Source organism: Passer domesticus, chromosome 5 (genome assembly GCF_036417665.1).
Source record: "Passer domesticus isolate bPasDom1 chromosome 5, bPasDom1.hap1, whole genome shotgun sequence".
In the NCBI taxonomy this organism is placed as follows: Eukaryota; Metazoa; Chordata; class Aves; order Passeriformes; family Passeridae; genus Passer; species Passer domesticus.
In genome coordinates this window covers 11,865,918-11,880,111 of record NC_087478.1, presented here as the reverse complement: position 1 = coordinate 11,880,111, position 14,194 = coordinate 11,865,918, and the positions used below count along the sequence as shown (strand labels likewise).

General features: G+C 43.0%; 1 protein-coding gene and 1 long non-coding RNA gene across 3 annotated transcripts in view; one reads left to right on the top strand and one right to left on the bottom strand.

The window, feature by feature from the left end:
* The window catches only part of LOC135301678 (uncharacterized), a 94,493-nt gene that overhangs the window by 33,152 nt on the left and 47,147 nt on the right, over positions 1–14,194 (top strand). The window contains exons 1-2 of one of the 2 annotated variants that reach the window (XR_010363428.1): positions 10,694–11,112; positions 11,225–11,306. This is a non-coding gene — a long non-coding RNA (uncharacterized LOC135301678). Of the gene's footprint in view, positions 1–10,693; positions 11,113–11,224; positions 11,307–14,194 lie in introns of those variants that run through there. The other variant, XR_010363429.1, reaches the window with a different exon arrangement.
* On the bottom strand, positions 4,830–7,780 carry LOC135301672 (uncharacterized). The gene has a single exon (XM_064421974.1). The coding sequence runs from the start codon at positions 7,761–7,763 to the stop codon at positions 5,205–5,207; it is 2,559 nt and encodes an 852-aa protein (XP_064278044.1). The 5' UTR covers positions 7,764–7,780; the 3' UTR covers positions 4,830–5,204.

Genomic DNA, 14,194 nt, shown 5'->3' with positions numbered 1-14,194 from the left:
TACACAATCTTCCAGCAGCAGGATCCTCGCTCTCACATGAACACTTCCTATTTTTCCACAAAGGCATCCGAGATAGATTTTTCTGAGAAATAACAAACCATCAACAATTTATTAAATAACAAACAAGAGGAAAACACCACTTCCTCAGTCACCACGTTTTCCTTGATTTTTATAAGCCTTCAGATTTACAGCTGCTGGTACTACCACAGTAGCCGGGTTTTTTTCTAGTTTTACTTTCTCTTTCAGCAGAACAAGCACAGCTGCAAACTCATTTCTAGGCTCTCTTGTACATCCACATTCCAACCAGTCATAGTTGCACAACATCCCATCAGGGTACTGGGATTACTGCAGTGTCACAGACAGTTCAGGTGAGGTTCAAGGAGCTGTACAGTTTGAACTATGTTTTATATGGATAATTAAATGATGTATGACATGGAAATAAGCCAGCTGTACTGAAACTTAATAAACTAACTGCTCTGATGCAACAGTCAAGCATCTCATCATTTATAAAATGAAATAGGTTTAAAGCAAAAACCATGTAGAGAAAAGAATGCCTGACATTGTAAAGTCGCATGTTCAAAGGACCATTTTGAACATTAAGCAAGTGTACTCACATTAAGCAAGTGTACTACATTTTCAAAAGAATTCCTGGCACCAAAATGCTCTCTGTTTGCTTTTTTACTATGTTCAAGAATGGATCACTCTTAGGGGGAAGAAAATCCTGTGTGCAAACCACTGTATGAAACTAAACAATCCTTAAACGTGGCTAATTTCCATGTGGAGCTGATGATTTAGCACTGGCATCCTTCAGCAAAAGAGAAAGATCTGCCTGTCTCTAGTTTACTTCTGTAAGATGAAAAAGGTGAAGGTGTGAATTTGATCTTGCTTCAATTGACTTCAGTGGCCAAACCCTTGCCATGACTTCAGTGGGAGTGAGACTGCATCTTAATTCCTTCAATGTGGAGAAATCCAAATCAGCTGAGAATAATGCTCTTGTTTATTGGATTTAAATCACTACCATAGTTATTTTTAACAGTGCTAAGCAAATCCTGTTTTAAAAGCCACAGGTTACCTTCAGTCATGCTTATTCCTATGTATTGTGTCACAATGTAGGGTTCCATGTCCTCTGACCAAGTCACAAGTGTTCACAGCAAGCAAGGCTTGCTCTGAGGCATGGCCACATTCCCACATGGGAATAATGTATATTTGTGGATGTCACTGGTGACAACATCCAAATGTGGGCTGAGGCATCCCCCTCAGCCAATAAACCAGGGTGCACACTTTTGTAAAATGAATGCATTCACTGAGAACAAAGACTATACTAACTAGGATGTCCATGAAAAGCAGCAAAGGAAATCAAATCAACGGGGTTACATTTGCAATTAGGAATCTGCATTTCTGCAGGGAAATGTTAGGATAGCTACAAATTTTAAAACATTCAATTTTTGTTTTCTTTTCCTTAGAAGGCAATCAGCCCTCTGGTTTGGCTGTTCTCTACTCTTCCTTATAAAGTAGAACTTAGAGAAATGCTCAGAAAATATGTATGCAAGTACCTCTCAATTAATTAGAAAATATTATTACTCAGAAGAAAGACAGAAACAAGACTATCTACACTGAATGAATTAAACATTTATGAATTAGGACACAGGCCCTTCCATTCTTTAGGAAGGGATGCTGTCCTGCAAATTACATTAATGAATGAGACTGATAGATGAAAACCTTCTGCATCTGCTCTAGCGGTTGGAATGAGGATGTTAAAGAAGGCAGACAAGGAGGATGTGCTACTTAGGGATACTGAACATCACTTCTGTGCTTGAGGAGTCCTGCAGTTTGGATGAAGGTCACAGGTTATCTCCAGCTGCATAAAAATGAGTGATAAATATCCACTGTTTCTCTTAGACTGAAAGCAGTGTTAAACAAAGAGTATTAAAATAAGGAATATTACTCAAAAATCATCCCAAGTTACCTCCTCCATATATTAAAGCTGTAACATAATAATAAAAGCAGCTCAAACTTGTAGAAGTGTCAAAGATACATAGATTAAATAAGATCTATGCAGTGAGAGCACCCTAAAAACATCACAAGAGCAGTGACAATTTCTGAGGTAGTAATGACATGAACCAATATTTAAGAGTTAAGTCTAAATGAAGAAGATAATTTTTCAACTATTGGAAAATGGGGGAATAAAGGATGAGATATGTGATTAAAGTTCATAGGGTATTAACAAAGGTGGAGAATGTCTTACTTTGATTCTGTATTACAACATATTTCAATTGCATTGTGTGTAGTTTTAGATTTATACATGCATGATTTTTTAGAACACATTTTTAGGCTGGGGCACACAATAAAGGAAATCCATCGTGTGACATTGCATTGATCCCCACATCACTCACTGGAGTATCTTAGCATTTCCAGCACAGGTTCTCACTTCTTAAGGTGAAAACCCAGAGAAGATGCAAACCTGTAACTGCCATTAAGAGAAGGTCTAAGATTTTAATTGCTGTCTGAACACAAAGGAGCTGCACATGCTGTGGTTTCTGGAAGCACTCCTGCAGTTACAGACGCATCTTTAACTAGCCCACCCTGTCCCTCTTCCCCATCCACCACTGACTGATGCAGCTGGGAGATTCAGTAACTGCGGAGCAAAACCTTGCTTACTTTCAGCTCTCCTGCCCCAGCAAATGCTCAGCTCTTCTGGGAAGATGGACCCATGCCATAAACACACTGCACCTTGAAGGGAATGAAACCTTCCCTTCAAAGACACGCACGTGACCAGGTGTTTGGAACTGCCTGCTGTTGCCATTTTCCGTCTCTTTTCCACAAAGAAGGGAAAGAACCCTGTATCTTCCTCTTCATGATATTTCAGGTCTTAATTCCAAAGAACAGAGATGCCAGGACTTGTCAGTGTCATGACTAACAATTTTAGGAGAACTGGCAAGACAGTTCATTTCTCCTACATCTTACTCACAGAAACCATGGTGTAGCCATGATATTTTATGAAAAATTCTCTGCTAGGATTTTTCCCGTCCTGAGGAGCTGAGAGCCTCAGGAAAGAAATGTAAACAATAACTGTCTGCTGCTGTGGAATGCAACAGGTGCATCTTCCATTGGTCCATGTGGATTGTTTTCACTTGATGACCAATCACAGCCACCTGTGCCAAGGCTGTGAGCAGTCACAAGATTTTGTTATGCATTCTATTCTTTTCTATTCTTGTTCTTTGCAGCCTTCTGATCTTTCTTCTCTCTCTGTTCTTTAGTATAGTTTTAAGGTAGTATTTTAATATAATATATAACATAATAAATCAGCCTTCTGAGAAAAATGGAGTCAAGGCTCGTGTCCCCACACTTGGATGGTCCGCCTCAACACTCAGTGGACTTGGCTTACAACAGCATGATCATGGCTTACTTAAAAAATCTCCAGCAGCAGAGCCACAGCAAAAAGGCTTCCAAAGTAAAAACGCCATTCTGTTCTGATAATAGGTATTTGCATTTATAAAACAAATTTTGACTGCTTAGCATCAAGTCACATGTGTGGTGACCATGCTACCATTCCTCAACTCCAGAACAGTGTAAGAATGTAGCAATGAGGAACCAATTTAGCTGAGACTCAGAATTCCCTTTGTGACCAGTTACAGACTTTTTTTAATGGCAAGCCACACCAAAATCAGCAGGACGGGAACATCTCAACGTCCTTCAAAACAGTTACACCTAATGACACCTTTGAAGGCCTCTGAAATTTAAGGTCGTATAATTTTCATATAATTTTAATTATTTTCATTTTCATTTTTTATACACAAAACAGAGGTTGCCTCACTTTCCTTTAGGCAGGAACAAGCCCTTTCTCATGTTGGAGAGTACACATGAAGATTTACATGGGCATTGCCGAAATTCTCAACCAAACTTTTGAGATAAAGTATTTCTAGTATAGCTGCAGCAATTTATCCAATTGCTAAGGTATTCTAAAATTGACTAGTTGACCCCAGATGTATTGGTACAAAGGCAAAGAGAATAAATACTTCCAAACTCCTATGAATCTTACTATGTACTGCAAGAAGTAAATGATATTTTGTTTAGCTGCATCTCACCATGGACAAAGCTGTGCATGCAAAGTGGCCCTCAATGCTATACAATATTACACAGGCCTGGTGGAAAAGGTTTGAGCTGTAGATAATCAGGGCTCCTCCAAAAGGACACAGATAACCAGGAATAGAGAAAACATAACTTTCTGCTGTCACAATTTTGTGTCAAAACCTTGGTTATGAGAAGAGAAAAAAAGATGGATTAAACGACCTGTTTTGTAGTTGGGGACTTCTCTGTCTTTCTCTTTTTGGACTGAATTGCTCCCCAGGAGTGTATAAAAATGACTCTGTAAAGAAAACTTTTCCAAAGATTCCTAAAAAATTCAGGAGTACTCTGCTGCAAAATTTCAGGCACTTCAAGGCATTTTTAATTCAAGCTTCAAGCATTTCTATGGGAATTCTTGAGAGACCGCATACTTAATATATCCAACATCTCTGATTGGCAAAAGTCTTTATTTCAGATAGGGGTAGAGGAAGGACATCCTCTAAGATACGAGGGTTAAATATGAAGAATGACACATTTCAAGCAATTTGAGAAACATCTCTTTTTATTAATTTTTCAAACATGGATACATTTGAAAAGAGACAGGTCACTACAAAAGGGTAATTTTTACAAAACTAAGGGTAATTTTACCAAACTGACTACACTAAAGGGGCTCTGGAAGGAACGCTAATAAATAAGTCTAATTAAAGCTACAGTTTACAACTACAAATACAGCTACAATGACAGTTAAAACTATAACAAAAGCTACAGCTACAACAACATCTACAACTACAACTAAAACTACAGCTACAACTAAACAACTACATTAAGATGATAAGAGGTTGCTGTCTTCGAGGTGTTCCGAGCAACCTCTATCGGCTTCTGAGTCTTCCACGAGGAAGGATGTGCAGGTGGAGCCAGGTTTTGCCTCAAAGAGTTGGCCACCGTTGTAACTAGAAGGTGCAGGACAAGGCCACAGCAAGATGCGTCTGCATAATGAAGTCATGTGCTGCAGCGTCTTCCTTCTGCAGGAGCAGGAAAGCAGCTTCAGGACTGCCAGTGATGAGGGAAACAATTGTGCAGAGTTCACGTGGCTGCCATCGGATGTGATCCCCAGCACAGCTCTGTGCAGGGAACGCCTCTCAGTGGCTGGAGAGCATCGTCCAGAGGCGAAATCGCAGCTGGCCATATGTTTGCATCAGCTCCCTGTGGGTGGCTGGATCTCGGGCCAGGTGCTCGAAGAGGTTGAGCGGCTCAACCCTTCGTGTTGCTGGCGACACGCTGATCTCTGCAGGAAGCTTCTCACTGCCTTGCACAAAGTGCTCCAGGCGTTTCAACTGCAGGCAGCGGTGCAGGTAGGCCATGACGTCCCACAGCCGCCGTTCAAATTCCCTCCTGCGCCACTGGGACAGCGGTACTGTGGTCAGCACGTGCATGACCACCGTCTTCCAGGTGTAGCTGGAAAACCCTGTGCCCCTCAGGATGCAGGTGAAGACCTGCAGGCATTTCAGGTGCAAGCTGTGACAGGGCAGCTGTCTGGCGATGTGCTGGAAGAATTTTGCCTCTGCCACAGCGTACGTCTCAGGCCACGCTGTGCTTGTGATGAGCTTGGCCTCGGCAGGCTGACTGCTCATAAAGTTGATGGGGCCACCTTTCTGGGGCTCTGTGGGCTGGCTGATGACAAAGATGTCGGAGTCCCCTTGGCGCACTCCAAAGAGAATCTCCACCATCAGGCTCTTCTTGCCTTTGGTAAGCTGGAATTGGCAGGACCGGCTGCAGGGCTGAAACACCAAGTGCCATGAGTAGGACTGAGGCACGTGCAGCCAGGAGCATCTCACCAGCTGGTGGAACCAGTGGGAGGTCTTCTCCACGTCCAGGTAGGAGCCGGTGCAGAGTGTCTCTAGGAGGCTGCGCTTCTGCTTCCGCCACAGCTCCTCCTGCGAGTGGTGCAGGAAGCACAACAGCTTCTCGCCCAGCTGCTCCCTCTGGCATGTGCACACCAGCTCCACGCGGACGCTGAAGGTCCTTGCTGCCATCTGCCCCGCACTGTTCAGTTCTAGGTGGAAGGCATGGCCTGGCGGGGGATTCAGCGGGACCAGCACACGGTACACGCCATCCCACTCGCGGGGACTCCAACCCTCAAAGGCACTGCCCACTCCAATGGCTTCTTGAGGCACTGGGTAGAAGCTATTGCTCACGCTGTCCACAAAGACACGCGTGAAACTCTCCATCAGCTCAGCTGTCACTGAGCAACCTTGCTCCAGCTCCTCCACAGGCCACTCTATGTGATCTACAAAAAGGATGGCTCCCTCATTCCCAGCATCTTGGGTGTCTTCTTCGTCTTCTGTTCCACCATTCCCAGCATCTTGGGTGTCTTCTCCATCTTCTGTTCCACCACTGCTGCTTTCTTCCTTGTCACCGTCACTGTCTTCTTTTCCACTGGCAGCCGCGTTACCTTGTTCATCTTCTTTTCTATCCTCCTTCTTGTTTTCCTCCACATTTGTATCACATTGCTCTTCAACCTTGTTTCTATCACTTTCATCTTCTTCTATAACTTCCTTCTTTTCTTCCTCAGTTTCAGCAAAGGAACTGTGGGCTTCTTCATTCCCACGTTCACCTCTATCTTCCTGCTCAGTGCAATCCCTGCTTCTCTGTTCACTGGCATCACTGCTTTCCTGCACCTTCACATCCGTGTATACTTCCTGTCCATTTACGTTGTCCTCAGCTTCATTTGCATCATCATGCTTGCCTGCCTTCATATGTGGGCCATTGGTGTTTTCCTCATTTCCATCTTCTTCTTCCTTTCCAGCGTCCTTGTCTTGCTCCACCTGTACATCCTTGTTTTCTCCTTCATCTGATTCATCCACGTCTTCAGCCTTTTGTGCGATGTTGCCAGGTTCTTCTTCAGTTTTCTCAGCAGTATTATCTCCTGGCACATTCCCATCATTCCATCCTTCATCATTCTTTAACTCGTGGCCATTGTCACTGTAAACATCGCTGTCTTCCTCCACCTGTACATCCTTGTTTTCTCCTTCTTCTGCTTCATCCACCTCTTCGGCCTTTTCTGCAATGTTGCCAGGTTCTTCTTCAGTTTCTTCAGCAGTGTTATCTCCTGGCACATTCCCATCATTCCATCCTTCATCTTTCTTTAACTCATGGCCATTGTCATTGTAAACATCGCTGTCTTCCTCCACCTTGATGTCACAATTCCCTTCAATGACGTCATCGTCTCCTTCATCTGCAGCCACGGGACTGCCTTCTCTGTCACTTCCGCTCCCGTTGTTGTCAGCCTCCACAGTTACATAAGTGTTTTCTTCGCCTTCCTCCGAATAAGGACTGTCTTCTTCCTGTTGTGTTCCACTCTCGTCGTGTCCAAAGTCGTTGCAGGAGCTCTGGTCCTTGCCGCTGCTGCTGGCCTCACGGCTCCTTCTCCTGCAGCTAAAGCACAGGCCCAAGAGGAGCAGGACTCCAGCAAGAGCCCAGAATGGCCACTGCTGCAGAGCACCAAAGAGCACGGCTGCCCAGCCCTCGTCCAGGGGCCCCTGCTCCAGCTCCTGCAGCAGCCGAGCCATCTCCTGGTCCAGCAGCTCCTGACGCTCCTGCATACGCTGGTGCGTAGCCTCATCCAGCCCATCTCCAGCCGGCTGGGGGTACTGGATCAGGCTTTGCACGAGCACGACGATCAGTGATAGCAAAGCCATGGTCTGCAGGAGGACACACAGAAAGGCTTCAGTGGGGCCGGAATGGAGACAGGCAGTGGGGGTCAGGAGGCGCAGGGATGTGGCGGCAGGAAGGAGAGGGCCCCCGGCAGTTGGCAGGCGCGAGGTCTGCACCGCTGCTGCCCAGCAAGCGCCGCGCCCTCAGCAAGGCGCTCCCGCCGGGCGCTGGGCCCTGGGTGCGGGGACAGAACGCACGGCCCGGTAGCGGAGCCTCTGCCCCGGCCCTCCTCCAGCCGCAGCCCTCCTCCTGCTCTGTCTCCTCGCTGCTGTGCACTCACCGCTCGCCCAGGCTCTACTGGGGCAGCAGCACGCGCTCTGGCCTTTTATAGCTGCCCCCATTGTGACGCGGCCCTGGTGCTGTCACAGAACCCAGAGCGCATCACCCAGCCCCGCCCGCCCTCCCCAGCCCGGGCAGGGAACTCATCATGGCCCTGGGCACACAAAGCCCCAAGAAACACCAAGTGCAGACCCATCACTCGGGAACCTGGGAACCCCAGAGCTTCCCTTGACAAAGCAGGCACAAGTGCACTCACACACAAGTCTTGTCAAATATAAATTCGGGTGACATGACCCATGGATGTTCTCGGTATACAAGTGTAGGCTTTTATTTCATACCGGTGGGGGACATTTTTTATTATTAGTATTTCTACTTATTACTTTTGGGGCAGGGTGTCACGTAGGCTAATGCTCTGTTACAGATTTAGTGATAAATCCTTCTGAAAGAAGTCTAGGTTGCTTGGATGATGCAGAGGAAGATGTAATACCATCCTGAAAAGGCCAAAATTTGAATGACAAAATTTTGGTGTCTTCAATAACCTCTTAGCTCTCAAACTCTATGGTTCAACACCATGCAAAATTCTGGTAGAGCCAGGATTTTGTTGAGAAAGTAGAATGTCTGGTTTTTGAAATTTGTGCAAAGATGTACCTCTGTCACTCCCACCATCTTCTAAATTGTCTCCCTCAAACAGAGTTAGCCAATCTCTCTGACCGATAAAGGAACTTCTGCCTCTTTCTGCTGTCTCTTTGTGTATTTATCTCCAAAGGACTTTGAGTACAGGAGAGATTATACTCCTCAACCATTCTTTGGGAAACTCACCGATAAACAGAACTGCAGAAATGGGGAGGGAGGAAAGGGAAACAGGATGTGACTTGAGTACCTGCATAGTGACCACAGATGTCCACTGCTAGACAGACACTGGTGTCAGGCGGATCATGCCCTCTCATTAGTGCGCAGAAGGACAATCATGTTGGGATTTCTGAAACTGCTCTGAATTGGGTCTGCTTAACAGATGTCATTAGTAAAATCAGTCAAAGAGTTTTGAACCGTCTTCCAAGCTGATGCCACTTATCATGGATCTTCCCCCGTTCTTCTAGGGAGACTGGTTTTGATGTTATCCCATCCTTCTTTGTACAAGGGAGCAAAAACTCTTCACTCTTTCAGTTCTGTTTCCTCTCATTTCCCAAGATTTAATAAAGTGAACACTCAGCAGAATAGTTCTGTATTTTTTGAACACAATTCTTCTTTTATCCAATTGAGGCCCTTCTGTGACCATGAAAACACAAAAACTGTTGTGAGCTACGGATTATACTTAAGAGGTTGTTATGGGTCAGTTCTCCAAGGTTGTTCTTAGTTCAACTGCTATGTAAACTGTTGATGTCAGTGACTGGAAGCTGTTCTCCAGGACATTATATATATGATAATTATATGACAGAAAATGCAATATATAGTTGGATCTGACCTTCAAGTTCTCTAGCTTAAAAAAAAGGAAAAAAAAGTTTGTAAGAAATTTGCTGGTTTTCCTATTACTAAATGCCTTCAGCTTTATATTTATCTTACTGCACATACAAGAGACTTTCCTTGCATGGACAGCAGTGCCCATCCATCGTCAAGCTGGGGTATATTTTAAGTCTCAATGATCACTGCCTCCAGAAAGCATTTTTCAGACAAAAGAGGCAAAGTATTTTGCGGAACTATACAATCTTCCAGCAGCAGGATCTTCACTCTCACATAAACACTTCCTATTTCTCCACAAAGGCATCCGAGATAGATTTTTCTGAGAAATAACAAACCATCAACAATTTATTAAATAACAAACAAGAGGAAAACACCACTTCCTCAGTCACCACGTTTTCCTTGATTTTTATAAGCCTTCGGATTCACAGCTGCTGGTACTACCACAGGAGCCGGGTTTTTTCTAGTTTTACTTTCTCTTCCAGCAGAACAAGCACAGCTGCAAAATGCAAACTCATTTCTAGGCTCTCTTGTACATCCACATTCCAACCAGTCATAGTCGCACAACATCCCATCAGGGTACTGGGATTACTGCAGTGTCACAGACAGATCAGGTGAGGTTCAAGGAGCTGTACAGTTTGAACTATGTTTTATATGGATAATTAAATGATGTATGACATGGAAATTATCCAGCTGTACTGAAACTTAACAAACTAACTGCTCTGATGCAACAATCAAGCATCTCATCGTTTATAAAATGAAATAGGTTTAAAGCAAAAACCATGTAGAGAAAAGAATGCCAGACATTGTAAAGTAGCATGTTCAAAGGACCATTTTTGAACATTAAGCAAGTGTACTCACATTAAGCAAGTGTACTACATTTTCAAAAGAATTCCTGGCACCAAAATGCTCTCTGTTTGCTTTTTCTCCATGTTAAAGAATGGATCACTCTTAGGGGGAAGAAAATCCTGTGTGCAAACCACTGCATGAAACTAAGCAATCCTTAAAACGTGGCTAATTTCCATGTGGAGCTGATGATTTAGCACTGGCTTCCTTCAGCAAAAGAGAAAGATCTGCCTGTTTTTAGTTTACTTCTGTAAGATGAAAAAAGTGAAGAGTGTGAATTTGATCTTGCTTCAATTGACTTCAGTGGCCAAACACTTGCCATGACTTCAGTGGGAGTTAGACTGCATCTTAATTCCTTCGATGTGGAGAAAACCAAATCAGCTGAGAATAATGCTCTTGTTTATTGGATTTAAATTACTACCATAGTTGTTTTTAACAGTGCTAAGCAAATCCTGTTTTAAAAGCCACAGGTTCCTTCAGTCATGCTTATTCCTATGTATTGTGTCACAATGTAGGGTTCCGGGTCCTCTGACCAAGTCACAAGTGTTCACAGCAAGCAAGGCTTGCTCTGGGGCATGGCCACATTCCCACATGGGAATGATGTATATTTGTGGATGTCACAGGTGACAACATCCAAGTGTGGGCTGAGGCATCCCCCTCAGCCAATAAACCAGGGTGCACACTTTTGTAAAATGAATGCATTCACTGAGAACAAAGACTATACTAACTAGGATGTCCATGAAACGCAGCAAAGTAAATCAAATCAACGGGGTTACATTTGCAATTAGGAATCTGCATTTCTGCAGGGAAATGTTAGGATAGCTACAAATTTTAAAACATTCCATTTTTGTTTTCTTTTCCTTAGAAGTCAATCAGCCCTCTGGTTTGGCTGTTCTCTACTCTTCCTTATAAAGTAGAACTTCGAGAACTGCTCAGAAAATATGTATGTAAGTACCTCTCAATTAATTAGAAAATATTATTACTCAGAAGATAGACAGAAACAAGACTATCTACACTGAATGAATTAAACATATATGAATTAGGACACAGACCCTTCCATTCTTTGGTAAGGGATGCTGTCCTGCAAATTACATTAATGAATGAGACTGATAGATGAAAACCTTCTGCATCTGCTCTAGCAGTTGGAATGAGGATGTTAAAGAAGGCAGACAAGGAGGATGTGCTACTTAGGGATACTGAACATCACTTCTGTGCTTGAGGAGTTCTGTAGTTTGGATGAAGGTCACAGGTTATCTCCAGCTGCATAAAAATGAGTGATAAATATCTACTGTTTCTCTTAGACTGAAAGCAGTGTTAAACAAAGAGTATTAAAATAAGGAATATTACTCAAAAATCATCCCAAGTTACCTCCTCCATATATTAAAGCTGTAACATAATAATAAAAGCAGCTCAAACTTGTAGAAGTGTCAAAGATACATAGATTAAATAAGATCTATGCAGTGAGAGCACCCTAAAAACATCACAAGAGCAGTGACAATTTCTGAGGTAGTAATGACATGAACCAATATTTAAGAGTTAAGTCTAAATGAAGAAGATAATTTTTCAACTATTGGAAAATGGGGGAATAAAGGATGAGATATGTGATTAAAGTTCATAGGGTATTAACAAAGGTGGAGAATGTCTTACTTTGATTCTGTATTACAACATATTTCAATTGCATTGTGTGTAGTTTTAGATTTATACATGCATGATTTTTTAGAACACATTTTTAGGCTGGGGCACACAATAAAGGAAATCCATCGTGTGACATTGCATTGATCCCCACATCACTCACTGGAGTATCTTAGCATTTCCAGCACAGGTTCTCACTTCTTAAGGTGAAAACCCAGAGAAGATGCAAACCTGTAACTGCCATTAAGAGAAGGTCTAAGATTTTAATTGCTGTCTGAACACAAAGGAGCTGCACATGCTGTGGTTTCTGGAAGCACTCCTGCAGTTACAGACGCATCTTTAACTAGCCCACCCTGTCCCTCTTCCCCATCCACCACTGACTGATGCAGCTGGGAGATTCAGTAACTGCGGAGCAAAACCTTGCTTACTTTCAGCTCTCCTGCCCCAGCAAATGCTCAGCTCTTCTGGGAAGATGGACCCATGCCATAAACACACTGCACCTTGAAGGGAATGAAACCTTCCCTTCAAAGACACGCACGTGACCAGGTGTTTGGAACTGCCTGCTGTTGCCATTTTCCGTCTCTTTTCCACAAAGAAGGGAAAGAACCCTGTATCTTCCTCTTCATGATATTTCAGGTCTTAATTCCAAAGAACAGAGATGCCAGGACTTGTCAGTGTCATGACTAACAATTTTAGGAGAACTGGCAAGACAGTTCATTTCTCCTACATCTTACTCACAGAAACCATGGTGTAGCCATGATATTTTATGAAAAATTCTCTGCTAGGATTTTTCCCGTCCTGAGGAGCTGAGAGCCTCAGGAAAGAAATGTAAACAATAACTGTCTGCTGCTGTGGAATGCAACTGGTGCATCTTCCATTGGTCCATGTGGATTGTTTTCACTTGATGACCAATCACAGCCACCTGTGCCAAGGCTGTGAGCAGTCACAAGATTTTGTTATGCATTCTATTCTTTTCTATTCTTGTTCTTTGCAGCCTTCTGATCTTTCTTCTCTCTCTGTTCTTTAGTATAGTTTTAAGGTAGTATTTTAATATAATATATAACATAATAAATCAGCCTTCTGAGAAAAATGGAGTCAAGGCTCGTGTCCCCACACTTGGATGGTCCGCCTCAACACTCAGTGGACTTGGCTTACAACAGCATGATCATGGCTTACTTAAAAAATCTCCAGCAGCAGAGCCACAGCAAAAAGGCTTCCAAAGTAAAAACGCCATTCTGTTCTGATAATAGGTATTTGCATTTATAAAACAAATTTTGACTGCTTAGCATCAAGTCACATGTGTGGTGACCATGCTACCATTCCTCAACTCCAGAACAGTGTAAGAATGTAGCAATGAGGAACCAATTTAGCTGAGACTCAGAATTCCCTTTGTGACCAGTTACAGACTTTTTTTAATGGCAAGCCACACCAAAATCAGCAGGACGGGAACATCTCAACGTCCTTCAAAACAGTTACACCTAATGACACCTTTGAAGGCCTCTGAAATTTAAGGTCGTATAATTTTCATATAATTTTAATTATTTTCATTTTCATTTTTTATACACAAAACAGAGGTTGCCTCACTTTCCTTTAGGCAGGAACAAGCCCTTTCTCATGTTGGAGAGTACACATGAAGATTTACATGGGCATTGCCGAAATTCTCAACCAAACTTTTGAGATAAAGTATTTCTAGTATAGCTGCAGCAATTTATCCAATTGCTAAGGTATTCTAAAATTGACTAGTTGACCCCAGATGTATTGGTACAAAGGCAAAGAGAATAAATACTTCCAAACTCCTATGAATCTTACTATGTACTGCAAGAAGTAAATGATATTTTGTTTAGCTGCATCTCAGCATGGACAAAGCTGTGCATGCAAAGTGGCCCTCGTTGCTATACAATATTACACAGGCCTGGTGGAATAGGTTTGAGCTGTAGATAATCCGGGCCCCTCCAAAAGGACACAGATAACCAGGAATAGAGAAAACATAACTTTCTGCTGTCACAATTTTGTGTCAAAACCTTGGTTATGAGAAGAGAAAAAAAGATGTATTAAACGACCTGTTTTGTAGTTGGGGACTTCTCTGTCTTTCTCTTTTTGGACTGAATTGCTCCCCAGGAGTGTATAAAAATGACTCTGTAAAGAAAACTTTTCCAAAGATTCCTAAAAAAATTCAGGAGTACTCTGCTGCAAAATTTCAGGC

Coding starts and splice junctions, on each gene's coding strand:
- LOC135301672 (XM_064421974.1), bottom strand. CDS start 7,763: ATGGCTTTGCTATCACTGATCGTCGTGCTCGTGCAAAGCCTGATCCAG.